The 13,976-nt window shown below is 39.7% G+C and overlaps 3 protein-coding genes across 4 annotated transcripts; 2 read left to right on the top strand and 1 right to left on the bottom strand.

The window, feature by feature from the left end:
• Window positions 1-50: 50 nt before the first annotated feature.
• ppil6 (peptidylprolyl isomerase (cyclophilin)-like 6) lies at window positions 51-3,408 on the bottom strand. The gene is made up of 8 exons (XM_040126174.1): window positions 3,296-3,408; window positions 3,091-3,186; window positions 1,762-1,950; window positions 1,473-1,535; window positions 1,170-1,317; window positions 641-700; window positions 377-512; window positions 51-280 (listed from the first exon to the last, which is right to left on the bottom strand). Exons 1-8 carry the CDS (start codon window positions 3,371-3,373, stop codon window positions 169-171), a joined length of 882 nt encoding a protein of 293 aa, XP_039982108.1. The 5' UTR covers window positions 3,374-3,408; the 3' UTR covers window positions 51-168.
• Window positions 1,865-11,324, top strand: LOC120789445 (flap endonuclease GEN homolog 1). Of its 2 annotated transcripts, XM_040126173.1 has the most exons (14): window positions 1,865-1,976; window positions 2,125-2,177; window positions 4,173-4,371; window positions 4,466-4,642; window positions 5,610-5,720; window positions 5,806-5,879; window positions 5,974-6,059; window positions 6,350-6,500; window positions 7,034-7,070; window positions 7,179-7,259; window positions 7,345-7,475; window positions 7,573-7,634; window positions 8,759-8,908; window positions 9,291-11,324. In XM_040126173.1, exons 3-14 carry the CDS (start codon window positions 4,207-4,209, stop codon window positions 10,697-10,699), a joined length of 2,634 nt encoding a protein of 877 aa, XP_039982107.1. In that variant the 5' UTR covers window positions 1,865-1,976; window positions 2,125-2,177; window positions 4,173-4,206; the 3' UTR covers window positions 10,700-11,324. The 2 variants fall into 2 exon arrangements, with proteins under 2 accessions (XP_039982107.1, XP_039982106.1); XM_040126172.1 differs by lacking the exons at window positions 1,865-1,976; window positions 2,125-2,177 and adding an exon at window positions 3,578-4,042.
• A 1,090-nt stretch (window positions 11,325-12,414) lies between these two features.
• On the top strand, window positions 12,415-13,763 carry msgn1 (mesogenin 1). Its single transcript, XM_040125730.1, has 2 exons — window positions 12,415-12,441; window positions 12,580-13,763. Exon 2 carries the CDS (start codon window positions 12,781-12,783, stop codon window positions 13,246-13,248), a length of 468 nt encoding a protein of 155 aa, XP_039981664.1. The 5' UTR covers window positions 12,415-12,441; window positions 12,580-12,780; the 3' UTR covers window positions 13,249-13,763.
• The last annotated feature ends 213 nt before the right edge of the window (window positions 13,764-13,976 follow it).

Genomic DNA, 13,976 nt, shown 5'->3' on the forward strand with positions numbered 1-13,976 from the left:
ATAGACGGAATGCCAATTTACAAGTAAATATAAAGGTTTTGTAGTAAAGCAAAAATACTTTAATGCAGATGTGTGTATACATATGTAGGTCTTATGTTACATGTATCTTTTGTTTATTGTACTACATCAGATACATTTAAAAAGGCATCAGTAATGAATGTTTTAGAACTAAAGCTGTAATACTCCACAATCGGTAACTTTACATTCATACTTGGGTCTATCATTGCATGTCGGGGCCTCTTCATATCTCTTGAGGACATCGACACCTTCAACCACTTGTCTAGAATGAAAAATAAAGATATTAGACTTGAGGAAAACTGTAAGACAAATACAAGATTATACAGAATTGGCAAATTACTGTATATGTTATACAAACCCAAAGGCAACATAGGTCCTATCCATCCAGAGTGTTGGCTGCAGGGTGATGTAAAACTGGGATCCGTTGCTGTGGGGGCCCTTATTGGCCATTCCTAGAGTGCCCCGCTTTGAGTGGGAGACAGCAAAACTCTCATCTAAATGGAGGAAGGACACACATTCAGGTAAACTTACAGATACGACAAATAAATTCACAAATATTCACATGCACAGTGCGTTGTCATGGTAATATTGTAGATTTCTTAGATGGTTAATATGTTTTTACCTTCAAAAGTTGGTCCATAGATTGATTCCCCTCCATTACCTTTCCTCTCTGGAGAAATATCTGCAAAATTGAAAGATACAGTTGTTTTCTGCAGTATCACTGTTGCCGAGTCACACAGTGATTCTGCAAAACACAAATATCAAGTCCAGGACGTTAGAAGTGTTCACTGTTTATTTCACTTGAACAGAGCAGTCAGATAAGCTAAAAATATATATATATGTCAGCTAACTGAAATGCAGCCTTTAAGAGAAAAAATGATAAAATTTAAATCAAATATAACCATCATCACAATCCCATACATATCTCAAATCACAGTACTGATAATATATTGACATATCTCTCATCTCCCCAAGTGGCATGTATGTATCTCAAGTAGAGATGTACTGTATATCCAAAAAGATTAAATTAACTGCACTGAGACTAAAATTGGATGGGCTGTATTTCTATTCTAACTGTATTCGATTTTTATGTGAGAACAAACTAAATGATCATTAACATCATTACGGGGATGGTGTGGACTATAGAGTACCTCCACCTTGCACCCATCCGTTGGGCACTATGCGATGAAACAGAGAGCCCTTGTAGCAGAGTGGGAGGCCGCTCTGCGACAGTCCCTGCTCTCCTGTGCACAGAGCCTCAAAGTTCTTTGATGTCTTTGGACAAACATCTGAGAACAGCTGAGGAGGAGGGAAGACAATGTGTCTTAAAGACATCAGTGACCTCTAAACATAAAGGCTGGTTTGAAAAGTGACAGGGGTGAGATAACACTGGTGGTAAACAATGTGAAAATAACTGGATGTGGATCGTGTGCCTCGTGTCAGAGTTAACTCACCTCAAAGAACAACCTCCCCACTGCCTCTCCTGCTATTTCAATGTCCATGAAAACAAACTGATGCTATAATGAAAGGACAAAGATATGTATTGTTTTTCATTTTTACCTGTCAAGGTGTTTATACATTAACCTAAAAAAGTTGTGAATTGCATATTAATGGATAATGCAATTATGGGCGATATGAATTATAGAAATGCTTCCTGATATTCACCACTGAAAGAAAATTAACCTCCCATGCACCCATTTTCTACCCATATATGTTATTTAGGTGTCTCTGGTGTTGACTTGCCCCGGTTTTCTGGAGGTGTTTGGTGTAGTAGTCCTCAGTGAGAGCCATATAGAAAGCCTGTGGCTGATTGAAAGTGAAAGCCCACTGACTCTTTGCCCAGCTGGCAAAATCCATCTCATTACCGAGGAGAAGGCCGTTCAGAAAGCACATCAGGCTGCTGGAGTACTGCCACACTTCACCACGCAGCTCCTTGAATCGCAAGTGTTGAACAAGGGGTGTGTTGTATATCAGCATTTCAGAATAACCATAATATCAAACTACAGCAGTATCTTGCTGTGTAGGTGGGTTTAACTGTATAGTAATGCGTTACATCCCCGAGCAAAGTTCTTCAGTTCAGACAGTCATCTTCATTAATTATAACAGAACAATCATCAGTCATTTCAGATGAAGTCATTGATGTGGAGGATTGGCTGAAGGTAACTAAGTACATTTTCTTGAGTATAGTTTTTAGGTTCTTGTATTTTACTTGAATATTTCCATTTTATAATACTTCATATTTCTACTTATACGATTTTTCAGAAAAAAATATTGTATTTTTAACTCCACTATTTTTATTCGAGTGTTCTGTTTTATAGTTCCTTTGCAGATTAAGATTACACATATGAAAGATATGATCTGTTTCTAAATAGCAACACCTAACTATTTTTACCTGTGTATACAAATTAATCAAATTAAGCTCCACTTCGAACAGGTCCAACATTTAATGCTAATAATTTGATAATTTGATGATAACATAATAGTAACCAAGTAGTAATATAATACTGATATTTTCAATATTCAGAGTACTTTTAATTGAGACTTTAAGCATAATTCTGTACTTTTACTTAAGGCACTTATTCACCCATGATACACCAGTGTACACACAGGTGTTTTGACTTAATTTTCATAATTAGACTGTGGTTGATTGACATCTTTGTTTGTTGAACTTGTTCAGGTGGGTCAAAGCAAGTAACAACTTTACCTTTTTTATTAGTACATGAAGATAAGATCATGAGTTTCCCAGCATAGTGCCGATCTATCACCCAAGCAGAGGTCTTATCAGCCACAGTAATTGTAAAACCTGTGTGGGTGTATTTTATAGGACCTTTCAGCACATTTTTGAACGCATGATATCTACTTGTAATGGCTTAGTTTTATTGGTATTGCTTCACTTAAGTAAAATGTCTGAATACATCTTTCACCACAGACACTAGTTAGTGCACTAGCTATAAAACACTATGCAGAGCCACAGCACTCATCACACCTCCCAAAGCCTGAATGGATAGCAGTTTTGCTCTTTATGAATAATTTTCTGGAAAAGTTGGATTTCAAACAAAAAAGGCGACTTGCCCTTTTCTTGTTGCACAGATATGTGTGCCAGTCAAACTCAAGTAGCGGTTGAATTTTTGGGTCCAGAAATGCCTCAGGGAACTTCTGCTTTAGTCCCTGTTGGGCATAGTCAAAGGATATGAGGATTGTTGTTAACGTTCAGGTAAAAAGATATCAAACACATAAAATTACAGATTTGAGAAAATGAAGAAAACTAACGGTTTACCTCTGCAATACTTTTGGCAACATGGAAATTATGGTCTTTAATTAAGCCTACAATTTCTATGTGAACTTTTGAGTCCATGGCTAGAAAGAGAAACCCCAAAAATTAACCACCGAGAGAGTAAGAAAAAAAAAAAAAAAAAGGAACAAAAAACAAAAACACTCCTCAGTCTACAAACAAGAGCTTTGTATCTATAGCAACAAGCATTTGGAGACGCTTTAATATGACGTTCATGTTAAAATTTCCGGTCTCGCTCCATTCCGTTAGTGCAGTCCCTTTCTTTCTAACTTGTTTTTGTTAGTGAGCATGATGATTGAATAAGTAGGCACTGTATTTACTGTACAGACATTTATAGTGTTATTCTATAATTATTTTATAGCCGCAATTTTTTTTTCAATGTCAATGTGACACTTAATACAGCAACAAGGCAGCATAGTTAGAGAGATAGTCAACGAAGCGGAACGAGGCCCAACGGCGCCACTGTTTAAAAACTACGGCGCGTCGTGCCGTATTGTGTTGTTGAGTAGTTACGTTTTTCTACACCTTTTTTTCGCCGTTAAATCAGTATAAACCCCATTTTGGGTTAGTTATGGGTGTGCACGATCTGTGGTCTATCGTGGAGACGGTTCGTGAGTCGGTGCCGCTGTACAGTTTGAGCGGAAAGACGCTGGCAGTCGACCTGAGCTTATGGGTGTGCGAGGCTCAGCATGTCCAAGCAATGATGGGGAGAGTTACCAAGCCCCACCTGAGGTAACGCTCACATATTGCACTTTAATAAATGTTTCATTCTGTTAGCTCAAATGCTAACGTTTGAAAGCCTTATCTTTTTGCACGTCAGCTGGTCGTCAGTCACCCCCGTGCAATGCTCTCTTGTGTGCAGGAATTTATTTTTCAGGGTCTCCTCCCTCACACTTATGGGGGTAAAGCTCGTCTTTGTCATGGAAGGAGAAGCCCCTAAGCTTAAAGCAGAGACCATGAGCAAGAGGACAGAAACAAGATTTGGAGGATTCAAAAAGGCTTCTGCCCCCAGGTCTACAACAAACACCAGCAGAGGGCGCTTCAGAGCTGTACTCAGAGAGGTTGGTTGGGGTCCGTCTCTCTCCTGCAAGCTCTGATCGTAATAAACTCCTGTTGGCTTTTAAGCACACTCTTGTCTTTCCCTTGCTTCTGTAGTGCGCAGAGATGCTGGACTACCTGGGTGTGCCATGGGTGACCGCGGCTGGGGAGGCTGAGGCCATGTGCGCTTACTTGGATTCACAGGGCCTGGTGGATGGCTGCATCACCAATGATGGAGATGCATTCCTGTATGGAGCCAGAACTGTCTACAGGAACTTCAATATGAATAGTAAAGTATGTTTGGGAAAAAGTTCACCTCGGTCACCCACAGGGTGCAAATATCTGGAGAAAGCTCAACCCAAATCAACGGACTGGAGTTTGATTGAAAATGTATCATAGCACATTCAAAAGGCTTCTTCGGTTCAAACGATTCTTTTGGTTAAAACTGATCTTGTGCCTGTGATCAAGACTCAGTCCAGTGATTTATATTAAACTGGCTCCAGAACACCAAAGTAACACTTGGGCATCTGCCAGAGCTTTGATTTGTTTCCGGGATTGTGTTTAAACACACATTTCCTGTTGATTTTGAGAAGGAAATACTTTATTCCATGTTTTTGTTCTTAATTACAATCCTAAAACTCATACGTGGATAAGCAATAAGGCTTTTTACATACTGTTAGTTTTCTTCATACTTAGAAATACTTTATTCATTTGATGAAGTACAAGTGTAACAATTTTAATTTAGCCAGTGAAGGAGGAGTGTTTGATCTCGTTCTATTTTCACACAAATACACTGAATAATTGTTATTTTATTACTTACAGGCAAAATTAGTCAAATAATCAACTAACAGACTGATAGCTAATGAATGAATTTTGGTTTTGATCATTGGTATTTTACTACACTATTTATCAAATAGAAATCCCAGATATTTTCTGATTATAACAACAAATGCGAATAGATGGTTGCTTTTCTCTCTTTGGTATCCTTTTAGCTGCTCTCAAAACCAAGCAGGAAACCTTAAGGCATATGTCATGGTTACTTGTGATTTGGCATTTTAAGATTTATTTAGTCTCCTATTTCATAAAAAAATCAGTAATGGAAATGACCATCAGCAGCAGCTTTACGCCCTTACTCTTAAGTTGCCAGTATTTCACCTATGTCACTACCTATTTTTTTTCATTCTGTGTATTATTCTACCGATGCCTTGATTGTTAAAAACCATCAAGTCTGCATAGTATTGCTCCTCATTTTTCCCTCCAGGACCCTCAGGTGGACTGTTATAGGACCTCTCGAGTGCAAACAGAGTTACATCTGTCCAGAGAGAACCTTGTTGGTCTGGCCATCCTCCTTGGCTGTGATTATATTCCTAAGGTAGGGAGGACCCTTTGAAATTTGCCACTCAAACTCACTGACATGAATCACCTATGTTAACCGTACATTTTCCTGCTTTTTTAAGGGTGTACCAGGTGTTGGTAAAGAGCAAGCTCTTAAACTTATCAAGACACTGAGAGGACAAACACTTCTGCAGAGGTAGGAAACAAAATCCATTGATCGCTTTCTTTCCTACTAGTTGGAGATAACGTGTTGTATTGGTGAACTTGTGACTTTTCTCTGGTCGCATCAGGTTCATCCAGTGGAAGGAGGATAATGCAGGTGTATCTGAGGGGGTCGTAAAAAAAGTTCCTCACTGCCACGTATGTCGACATCCTGGTGAGTAGTGGCCCTGCTTTGAACTCCTGACCCCAGTTTCTGAACCTGATAAGAGGTGGAAAGCAAAGTGGGGGGTGTCCCACGTCTCACACACGGCTGATTTAAAACCATTTAACCTGTCATGTTAAAACATGCACATATGTGAGAGATGTCTGAACATGCCTCTGATTTTACACCCAAGTTGTCGTGGTGCTTTAGATTTTAAAAGTCTTTGTCTCTCTCCTCTCTATTTGTCCTGCTTCTCCTGTTCCATTAAATATTTATTCTGATTCGGTTTCTTTCATTTTCAGGATCAGCGAAGGGACATGAGCGTGGCGGCTGTGTGCTTTGCGGCAGTGAACGTTTCTGTCAACCTCAGGATTTTGATTACCAGTGCCCCTGTGACTGGCACCACTATGAACAGACCCGCCAGGCTTTGTCTTTTGAGGCAAATATCAGGAAGTATGTGACTTTCTGTAGATGAACAGTTACAAATCAAAAAGATGAAAAGCAAAATTGAAATGGCACGAGAAAGCAAAAACACAAAGGTAACATATTAAAAAGAAGATCAAGGCTAGTAGCATTATAGTAAATCTATTAATGATCATCTTCATTTATTCTGAGGAAGTGAAATAACTGATAACACTACTGAAGTACTGAAACAATTAGCTCATTAGTTGATTAATTGTCAAAAAAATGATCAGCATAAATTTGGTTCTATTCTATTTGAAGACGTCAACATGGATACTGGGGATTTCTAATCGGCATTTTTCACTATTTGCTGACCTTTTTATTAGCCAAGCAATTAATCAAGTAATTTTGAAAACGATCAGCAAATTAATCAGCAATGACAATAATCATTAGTTGCAGATCTACTCTTCATAAAATATTTTTTAAATATTTAAAAGTTTTTTCAAAGCTCACTCCAGAGGATGGTTTGTTTTCATGTTATGCGTATTCTGTTCATTTTACAAGTGTTTGCTCTCTTTTTTTAGGAAAACACTGGCAAGTCAACATTTCCCTTTCACAGAGGTACAGCCGTTTTCATCTGCTATGGTTTATATGTTGTTGTTTCATACACTGGTATAACAATTTACAGTATATGGTTTCTAACACTTAAATTGCATTTCCATTTTTCAGATCATCAGTGAGTTTCTGATTTCCAAAGATAAGCCTGTGTCACATTTCAGGAGGAGACAGCCAAATATGCTGTTGATGCAGGTAACGGGTTCATTTATATTCTTTGTTCAGTTAGTTGTTTAGCTATCTCTTTGACGAGTTGCATGTAAAAATATGTGTTTTTCAGAAATTTGCCTATGACAAGATGGAGTGGCCGAAGCACTACACCAGTGAAAAGGTTTTAGTCTTGATGACCTACGCAGAGTTGATGAACAGGAAACATGGAAGAGAAATGTCCTCCCAAATCAAGCCCCTAAGGTAGTCCTGGAGGTTCAATTTCAATTTTTCACAACACAAAATGTCTCTTTAGTGACACTGTTGTAATAAAAGGTTATTTCATCTTTTGCTACAAAAGAATATCGAAACCAAGAGTGAGAAATGCCGTCGCTTGCTTCGAAGTCATCTGGAGCACACCAGGTCAGTTTAAATCTTGTGGAAAAAATTATATTTACACTCTCATTCCACAAAGTGTCTAATCAGTAATTCTCTGTTTTCCTGCAGTCGTCTCTCTCTCATATTAGAAGATGAGAGAGAAAACTATATCTCACAAAACATCCTCTGAGTTGAGTGACATGACTGCTGCTTTAAGCGGAGGCTGGGGTGCGGGGTGCTCGTCACCGGGTTGTCTGTTAGTGACTGGCTGTGAGGTGGGGTTCAGAGGTGACAGATCAGTCACAGCAGCCACTAGGTGCTAAACTGGCTTCCTCCACAGGCTGGGAAATCTGTCATATCAAAGTCCACTTCACTAACAAGCCTGCCCGACATGACTGGCCAGAGAAAGTCTCATCACTTGTATTAGATCATGGAAAAGAGAGTTTTAATAGAACTAAAAGGTTAGATCATGGGTATAAAACATCTGATAATTACTCAGTATTATGAAGTTACTGTACCATCATTACAAATGCATGGTTTTATAATGGAAACATAGTGTCTCTAGCAGTTTAATAAATGTCCTTATCCAAAGTGCTTTACTGTTATCTCCTGGTTTAAATATCCCTAACTGTCTTATGTCTAAATTTACAGGAAAATATTGCTGAGTTGTGAGGAAATAGGCATTGATTTGTAATAAATGTAGATGTTTAACTGCTAAATTACCTTAAAAAAAAAAAAAAAGTGCATTAGCAAATTACACTAATTTCATAGATCTTGTGTGTAAGCCTTATCAAGTAAGCTTTTGCAATTGTTTTGATTGGATTTATGATTAAAAGGACTTAAATCTTCACGTTATATTACAAATGTATGAGCACGTATAGTTTATATAAATTGTCTGTCTGCTGGGGTTGCAGTGCAAATGCAAATCATGCAATATAGACAGTTAAGTTTCCTCAAAATAAATCCAAGTTTTGAACTGTAAGTTCTTCCCAGGGCTGCTGTTGATCCTTAGACCTGTATCTTTCTGAAATTGCTTTCCCGTAACAGCGCAATTCCACGTGGTTCTTAATTTTCCTAACTGGATTTATAAAGACAAAATGAGGAGCAGCCATTTACCTGACCTCGATGGGGTGTTTTTTGTTTGTTTGTTTGTTTTTTTTCTTCCGCAGAACATTACGTGTTTCCTGAGGATCGGCCTGCAGAGGGTCAACATGAGGTGAGGACAGTAGAGGAAGAGTGTCTCTTCCGTGTGGCCTTCCCAGAGATGGTGGAGAGCTACCTGAGAGACAAGGCTCTGGCTGAAGAAAACAAGACCAAAAGTAAGACAATACCCCCACAGACGTGACAGGCTAGAAGACTTCCCACACTGGTCTGACAAGGGTGTTCTGATCAAAGGCACCTGGAGCTTTGACTTGTTTTTCAAGGCCATATATAACAGCCGCTCTGACACCTGAAAATGTAGAGTTTGGCAGCTCAGCTAGTTCACACCGAAGGCTTTGATGCAGCCAAGAGGCATCTGTCTCACAGGCCTCGCTGTCACTTCATGTAGGTTGTACTTTGCTCCTGAAAGTTATCACTGCTGCAGAGCTCCATTTTCTAATATGTAGGACAACTAACCACTGAGATTGAAAAAGTTTCGGTTGTGTACTCATTCAGATAATGTTCAAGATTCAAGAGTTTCTGTCTCAATTTTCTTTACAGAAAAGAAACCAAAGAGTAAAAAGGAGAAGCAATCTGATGTCTCTGATGGCATTTCGGACCTCTTGGCTCAGATGAGCCTTCAGAGCTTCTCTTCAGCGAATGCTAACATTCGACTACAAACGCTGCTCCCTACCATTTCAAACACAGAAAAACCAGAAGTGGTGAATTTGGACACTCCAGTGAACGATAAACAGCATAGTAACTCAAAAGAAGACCACAGCGGTCTGGTTAACTGCCCCAACACTCCTCTGTCTCCTGACTCAGAGGCTGTTGCTTCACCATCTGTCTCTGCTGTTGTTGATGCTCTACACCTGAGTGATATTGACTGGGATGCTCTGTCCTTCACTTCCTCTCCACCTCCACAAGCCACTACGAACCACACCACCGAGCCCAGGCTGAATATATCCACAGACCGAGATGTCAAGGAAACAGAGGGCAAAAACGCCAAGCAGAAAGCCTCAAGAGATGTCAAACAAGCAGACTCCAGATCTGCTCCAGAGCTGTGTTACACCGAGTGTCCGCTACGGGACAGGGTGCTCATGAGGAATACAGCCAAAGCTGTAAACCAGAGGGAGGTACACAATGATGTGGTCTCAAAACAATTAAATTATGGGTTAGCCTCTCTCGAACACATTTCTCCTCACAGCTCCAACTTAAAACCAAATGGACAAATAACCAGTAAAGGTGGCAGTGACAGTACATTGACAGGGAAGGAATCTGATGTTAACAAAAAAGGACCACTCAGTGTTAAAAGCCAGTGTGTAAAGAATAAGGCAGCAACAGAAACTCACACTTCGAAACGACCATTAATTCCTGGAGTACAGAATCAGTGTAAGGAAAAGGACGAATGTAATGGTTCCCAGAAGCCTCCTCAGAAATATAAATTTGTCAGGACAGCCATTTCATTATCTGCTGCCCCATCACAGAGGTGCCACTCTGACCCAGGTCAAAGTGACAGGGACAGGAACATGCCACAGACCACCAAGAAGAGTGTGTGTTACAGCTTGTGTTCATCCAGCGAGGACAGTGACGCAGAGAACCAGCAGTTTGGAGCTCAAACAAAGGCTAAGATAAAGCCCATGAAAAAGATCAAGGACAGCGTCATTACAGACTTCCCCCTGAAACCAGTTTCTGGGCCTAAAACAACCAAACAAACAATAAAAACGACTCATTGCCCCCAGCCATTACGACCAAAGTCTCAGGGACACGGTACAGATGTTGAGATAAAAAGAACACCTGTATCAAACAAAAGCAAATACCAGGATGTCCCGCCAGCTAATGTGGACGACGATGTGCTCTCTCAGACTCCAGCTTCACCTGTCGCTGTCTTAGATAGTGATGATTCAGTGATTTGCAGTGAGAGTCCACTGCCACTGGCTGAGAGACTGAGACTGAAATTCCTGAAGTGAGCAGCACAGTTACAAGATGATTGAGAAGAACATTTAAGTTAATGGAAACCGTAGTTTGACAAAAAAAAAAATCTTAACTCAAGGTCCATTTACTAGCTTTTTAAAGTAGAGTTGCAGCAAGTAGCCGATTAGTCAATTGACAGAAAGTGCATCAGCAACTTTTTTTGATAATCCAATAATGGTTTGAGTAATTTTTCAAGCAAATATGTCAAACTTTTGATGGTTACAGCCTCTCAAATATTAGAATTTGCTGCTTTTTCCTGTCTTAACATAATAAATTGAATATATTTGGGATTTGGACTGTTGATAAGACAAAACAAGACACTTTAGGGAATTGTATTGGGCAATTTTTCACTGTTTTGTGTTTTATATACTAAACAATTAATCAAAAAGAAAAAGTCTAAGCTTTGCCACAACCTGTTATTGTGATCCTAAATGGAACTTTTTTTCTGTAAAACAGGGGGAAAGAGACAGTTTCAAGTATTAAATATCAATTATTAGTGAGATGTGGTTTGAAAGCTCCAGGAAAAAATCTACTAATTGCACCTAGTGTCAGTTATTTTTTTATGTTTCTTTAGATAGGTTTATTTGTATGTATGTGTTTGTATATGTATATGTTTACGTGTGTGTGTGTGTATAGATATGTGTATATGTGTGTATATGTATATATATATATGTATTTGTGTGTATATATACGTATGTATGTATGTATGTGTGTGTGTATGTATATATTTAGCTGAATTGAACACACTGCAATTAATAATTATGATACACATGATTTTATTAAAGGTGTTCCATTAGGTGTTTGTGAGTTGACGTCTGTTTGAGATCAAAAACCTTGAGTGATTTCATGGCCAGTGCACAAAACATTAAATTGTTCAAATAAATAAGTCCTTTAAGAATGTTTTGTTGCACCTAAGTTAGTCTTACCATAACCTGTTGCTCTGATTTTGAATTTAACAGTTTATGTAAATCAGATGGAAAGCTTGTGGATTAGCACAGTTCTAAGTTTTAAATGCCACTTGATGGCACCACATGTGCTTATTTTCTCCCACTGTGCTCTGACAATCTAACTGTCACTTCACGGAGCAAGGAGAGAAGACACTGCAGCTGAGGGGGACATGTAGGACACTGAGCCATTGGCTTTTACAACCCTCTAGTGTCCGTCCCCTTGATCATGAGTGAGGCCTTACTCACCTTTTCAGACATGAAAGGTCTGGAAGGAGCTTGGTGACAGCTGCCCAAATAACAACCCAGTCCTAGTACTGGCTTTTTTCCTAAAACAAGGAAAAAACAGTTTGTCTGGATAATTCAACTTACTTCCCAGTGCAAATTAACTTGTGTGTAGAACCTTGAGTCCATTCTCTTGTTAAAGATATTTACACATGGTAGAAAACTCATCAAATAGCTAAAACTGTATTGGAAACAAGTAACATAACTCCAGGTGGAAAGTGGCATAATGTTTGCACATTTAAAGGGAAGCGGGCTTTTAAGATTAAGGACATGGACCACGTGAAATTATTTGTCACTGTAATTCTACACCATTTGCAGACAGGATAATGATTATTGCTGATACCGAACCTTTAGTTGCTCTTACATACTGTATTTCTTTCAGGTACATTGGGTCTGTAATGTTACTTTAATAGGTAAAAAATGATTTTGGCCAGTGTTTTTTGGCCACATAACCTCCAGCCTGGAGACACACGCAGGCCCGACTTGCCAGGGAGGTGTGAAGATCTCAGGTGAAACCGCATCCTCCCATTTCTTCGTTACACAGATCACATCAAACTGATAATTGTCGTCGTGCAGACTTTAAAGAGTAATTTCCCACAAAAGGAATCTAATTATTTTTCTTTCTATCACATTATCCGTCTATTTAGCCTTATTCACACCCCAGTGATAACGAACGACGTCCTTCGGGAAGGCTGCATTTTGGCACTTGAGGTTTTCTTTGAACTTTCTTTTTCACCCGACCTGTGAACCCATAAACCTCCGGAGATCTGCTTCTATATAAAAACGCTTTGGCAAAATCGCTTTCGCAGAATCTGCCCGTCACCCACCCTGAATGTCACCCTCGCTGCATGGACGTCTGGACGTCTGGGGATATTTCTGACATGGACCTGGAGGACGTTACGGCTAAAATCCTGACTGAGTGGAAGAGCCATGACAGCACTTTTGGGGAAGATCAGGACTCGCTTCAGGCTACCTCGCCGGAATCCTCGTTGGACTCCATGTGCTCCTCGCCGGAGATGTGCTACTCCAGCAGGCATCACCGGGAGATCAAGGATTTCTCTTTTGACTTGACGGGACACAGGGCGGCTCCAGCGGCGCAGAAGCAGAGCAAGCCCAAGATGTCCACCAAAAGACGCATGAAGGCCAGCGAGAGGGAGAAGATGCGGATGAGGAGTCTTGCAGAGGCGCTGCACCAGCTCCGTGACTACCTGCCGCCGGACTACAGCAAAAGAGGCCAACCCTTAACCAAGATACAAACCCTCAAATACACCATCGAATACATCAACAAGCTCTCAGACATCCTGAGCCGCGCGTAACGGACGCAAAATGGACCACTTTTACGCATCAGGTTTCTCCTCATCTGGACATTTGATGGAGTTAGTTTTTTATCCCTGATGACCAGTGCCACATCGTTACGATAACTTAATCAGCAAATTTCATTGAATAACTATTTTCCGTCTCTTTTTGCCCTTCTCATGATGTAAATATTGTTTAGCGGGCACTTGGCAATTATTTTTGTATATGAGGCTGCCTTTGTTGGAATTGGAGTTGAGATGTATATGTTGATGGGTATGAAATACAGCCTCACAGATGATAAATCTCTCCAGTGTTCTCATGTTCCTGTTTGAATTCAGAGAAACCGCATCGTACTGGTATGTTTTAGAACTTGAGTAGCTGTGTGATATTTTTAAGTTTTGTTGTGACAAAAACTATGAAATAATTAGTGCTTTTTTTTTTTTTAAAGGACAAGTGAAATATTCAATTCTTCACATGTTGTCCCAGTTATTACATATATCAGGCTTGAAATCCACTGTATTCACCGTGTGTCAGACGCAGGTTACTTCCACAAACATTATTTTTCTGCTGAAACATCTCCAATAAATTTGTTTTGTGTTGAACTTGTGGCCCAGTTAATTAATGAACCGTCTTCAGGCTGAAGACAGTTGGAACGTACGTCAGCTCGTTCTTCCAATCAAAATGCCGGAATACCAAACACAGCCTTGAATGACGGCAACAAGCAGCCAATCAGACGCCAACATTCTTC

This window comes from Xiphias gladius, chromosome 4, assembly GCF_016859285.1.
Source record: "Xiphias gladius isolate SHS-SW01 ecotype Sanya breed wild chromosome 4, ASM1685928v1, whole genome shotgun sequence".
NCBI lineage: Eukaryota > Metazoa > Chordata > Actinopteri > Istiophoriformes > Xiphiidae > Xiphias > Xiphias gladius.

Bases quoted from the DNA above. Each gene is read 5' to 3' on its own strand.
- LOC120789445 (XM_040126172.1), top strand. From the start codon at position 3,882: ATGGGTGTGCACGATCTGTGGTCTATCGTGGAGACGGTTCGTGAGTCG. The intron at 4,043-4,172 runs GTAACGCTCACA...TCTTGTGTGCAG, and splicing joins GTTACCAAGCCCCACCTGAG to GAATTTATTTTTCAGGGTCT. The intron at 4,643-5,609 runs GTATGTTTGGGA...TTTTCCCTCCAG, and splicing joins ACTTCAATATGAATAGTAAA to GACCCTCAGGTGGACTGTTA.
- ppil6 (XM_040126174.1), bottom strand. From the start codon at position 3,373: ATGGACTCAAAAGTTCACATAGAAATTGTAGGCTTAATTAAAGACCAT. The intron at 1,318-1,472 runs GTGAGTTAACTC...CCTCCTCCTCAG, and splicing joins TGGGGAGGTTGTTCTTTGAG to CTGTTCTCAGATGTTTGTCC. The intron at 281-376 runs GTTTGTATAACA...TTTTCATTCTAG, and splicing joins AGGACCTATGTTGCCTTTGG to ACAAGTGGTTGAAGGTGTCG.
- msgn1 (XM_040125730.1), top strand. From the start codon at position 12,781: ATGGACGTCTGGACGTCTGGGGATATTTCTGACATGGACCTGGAGGAC.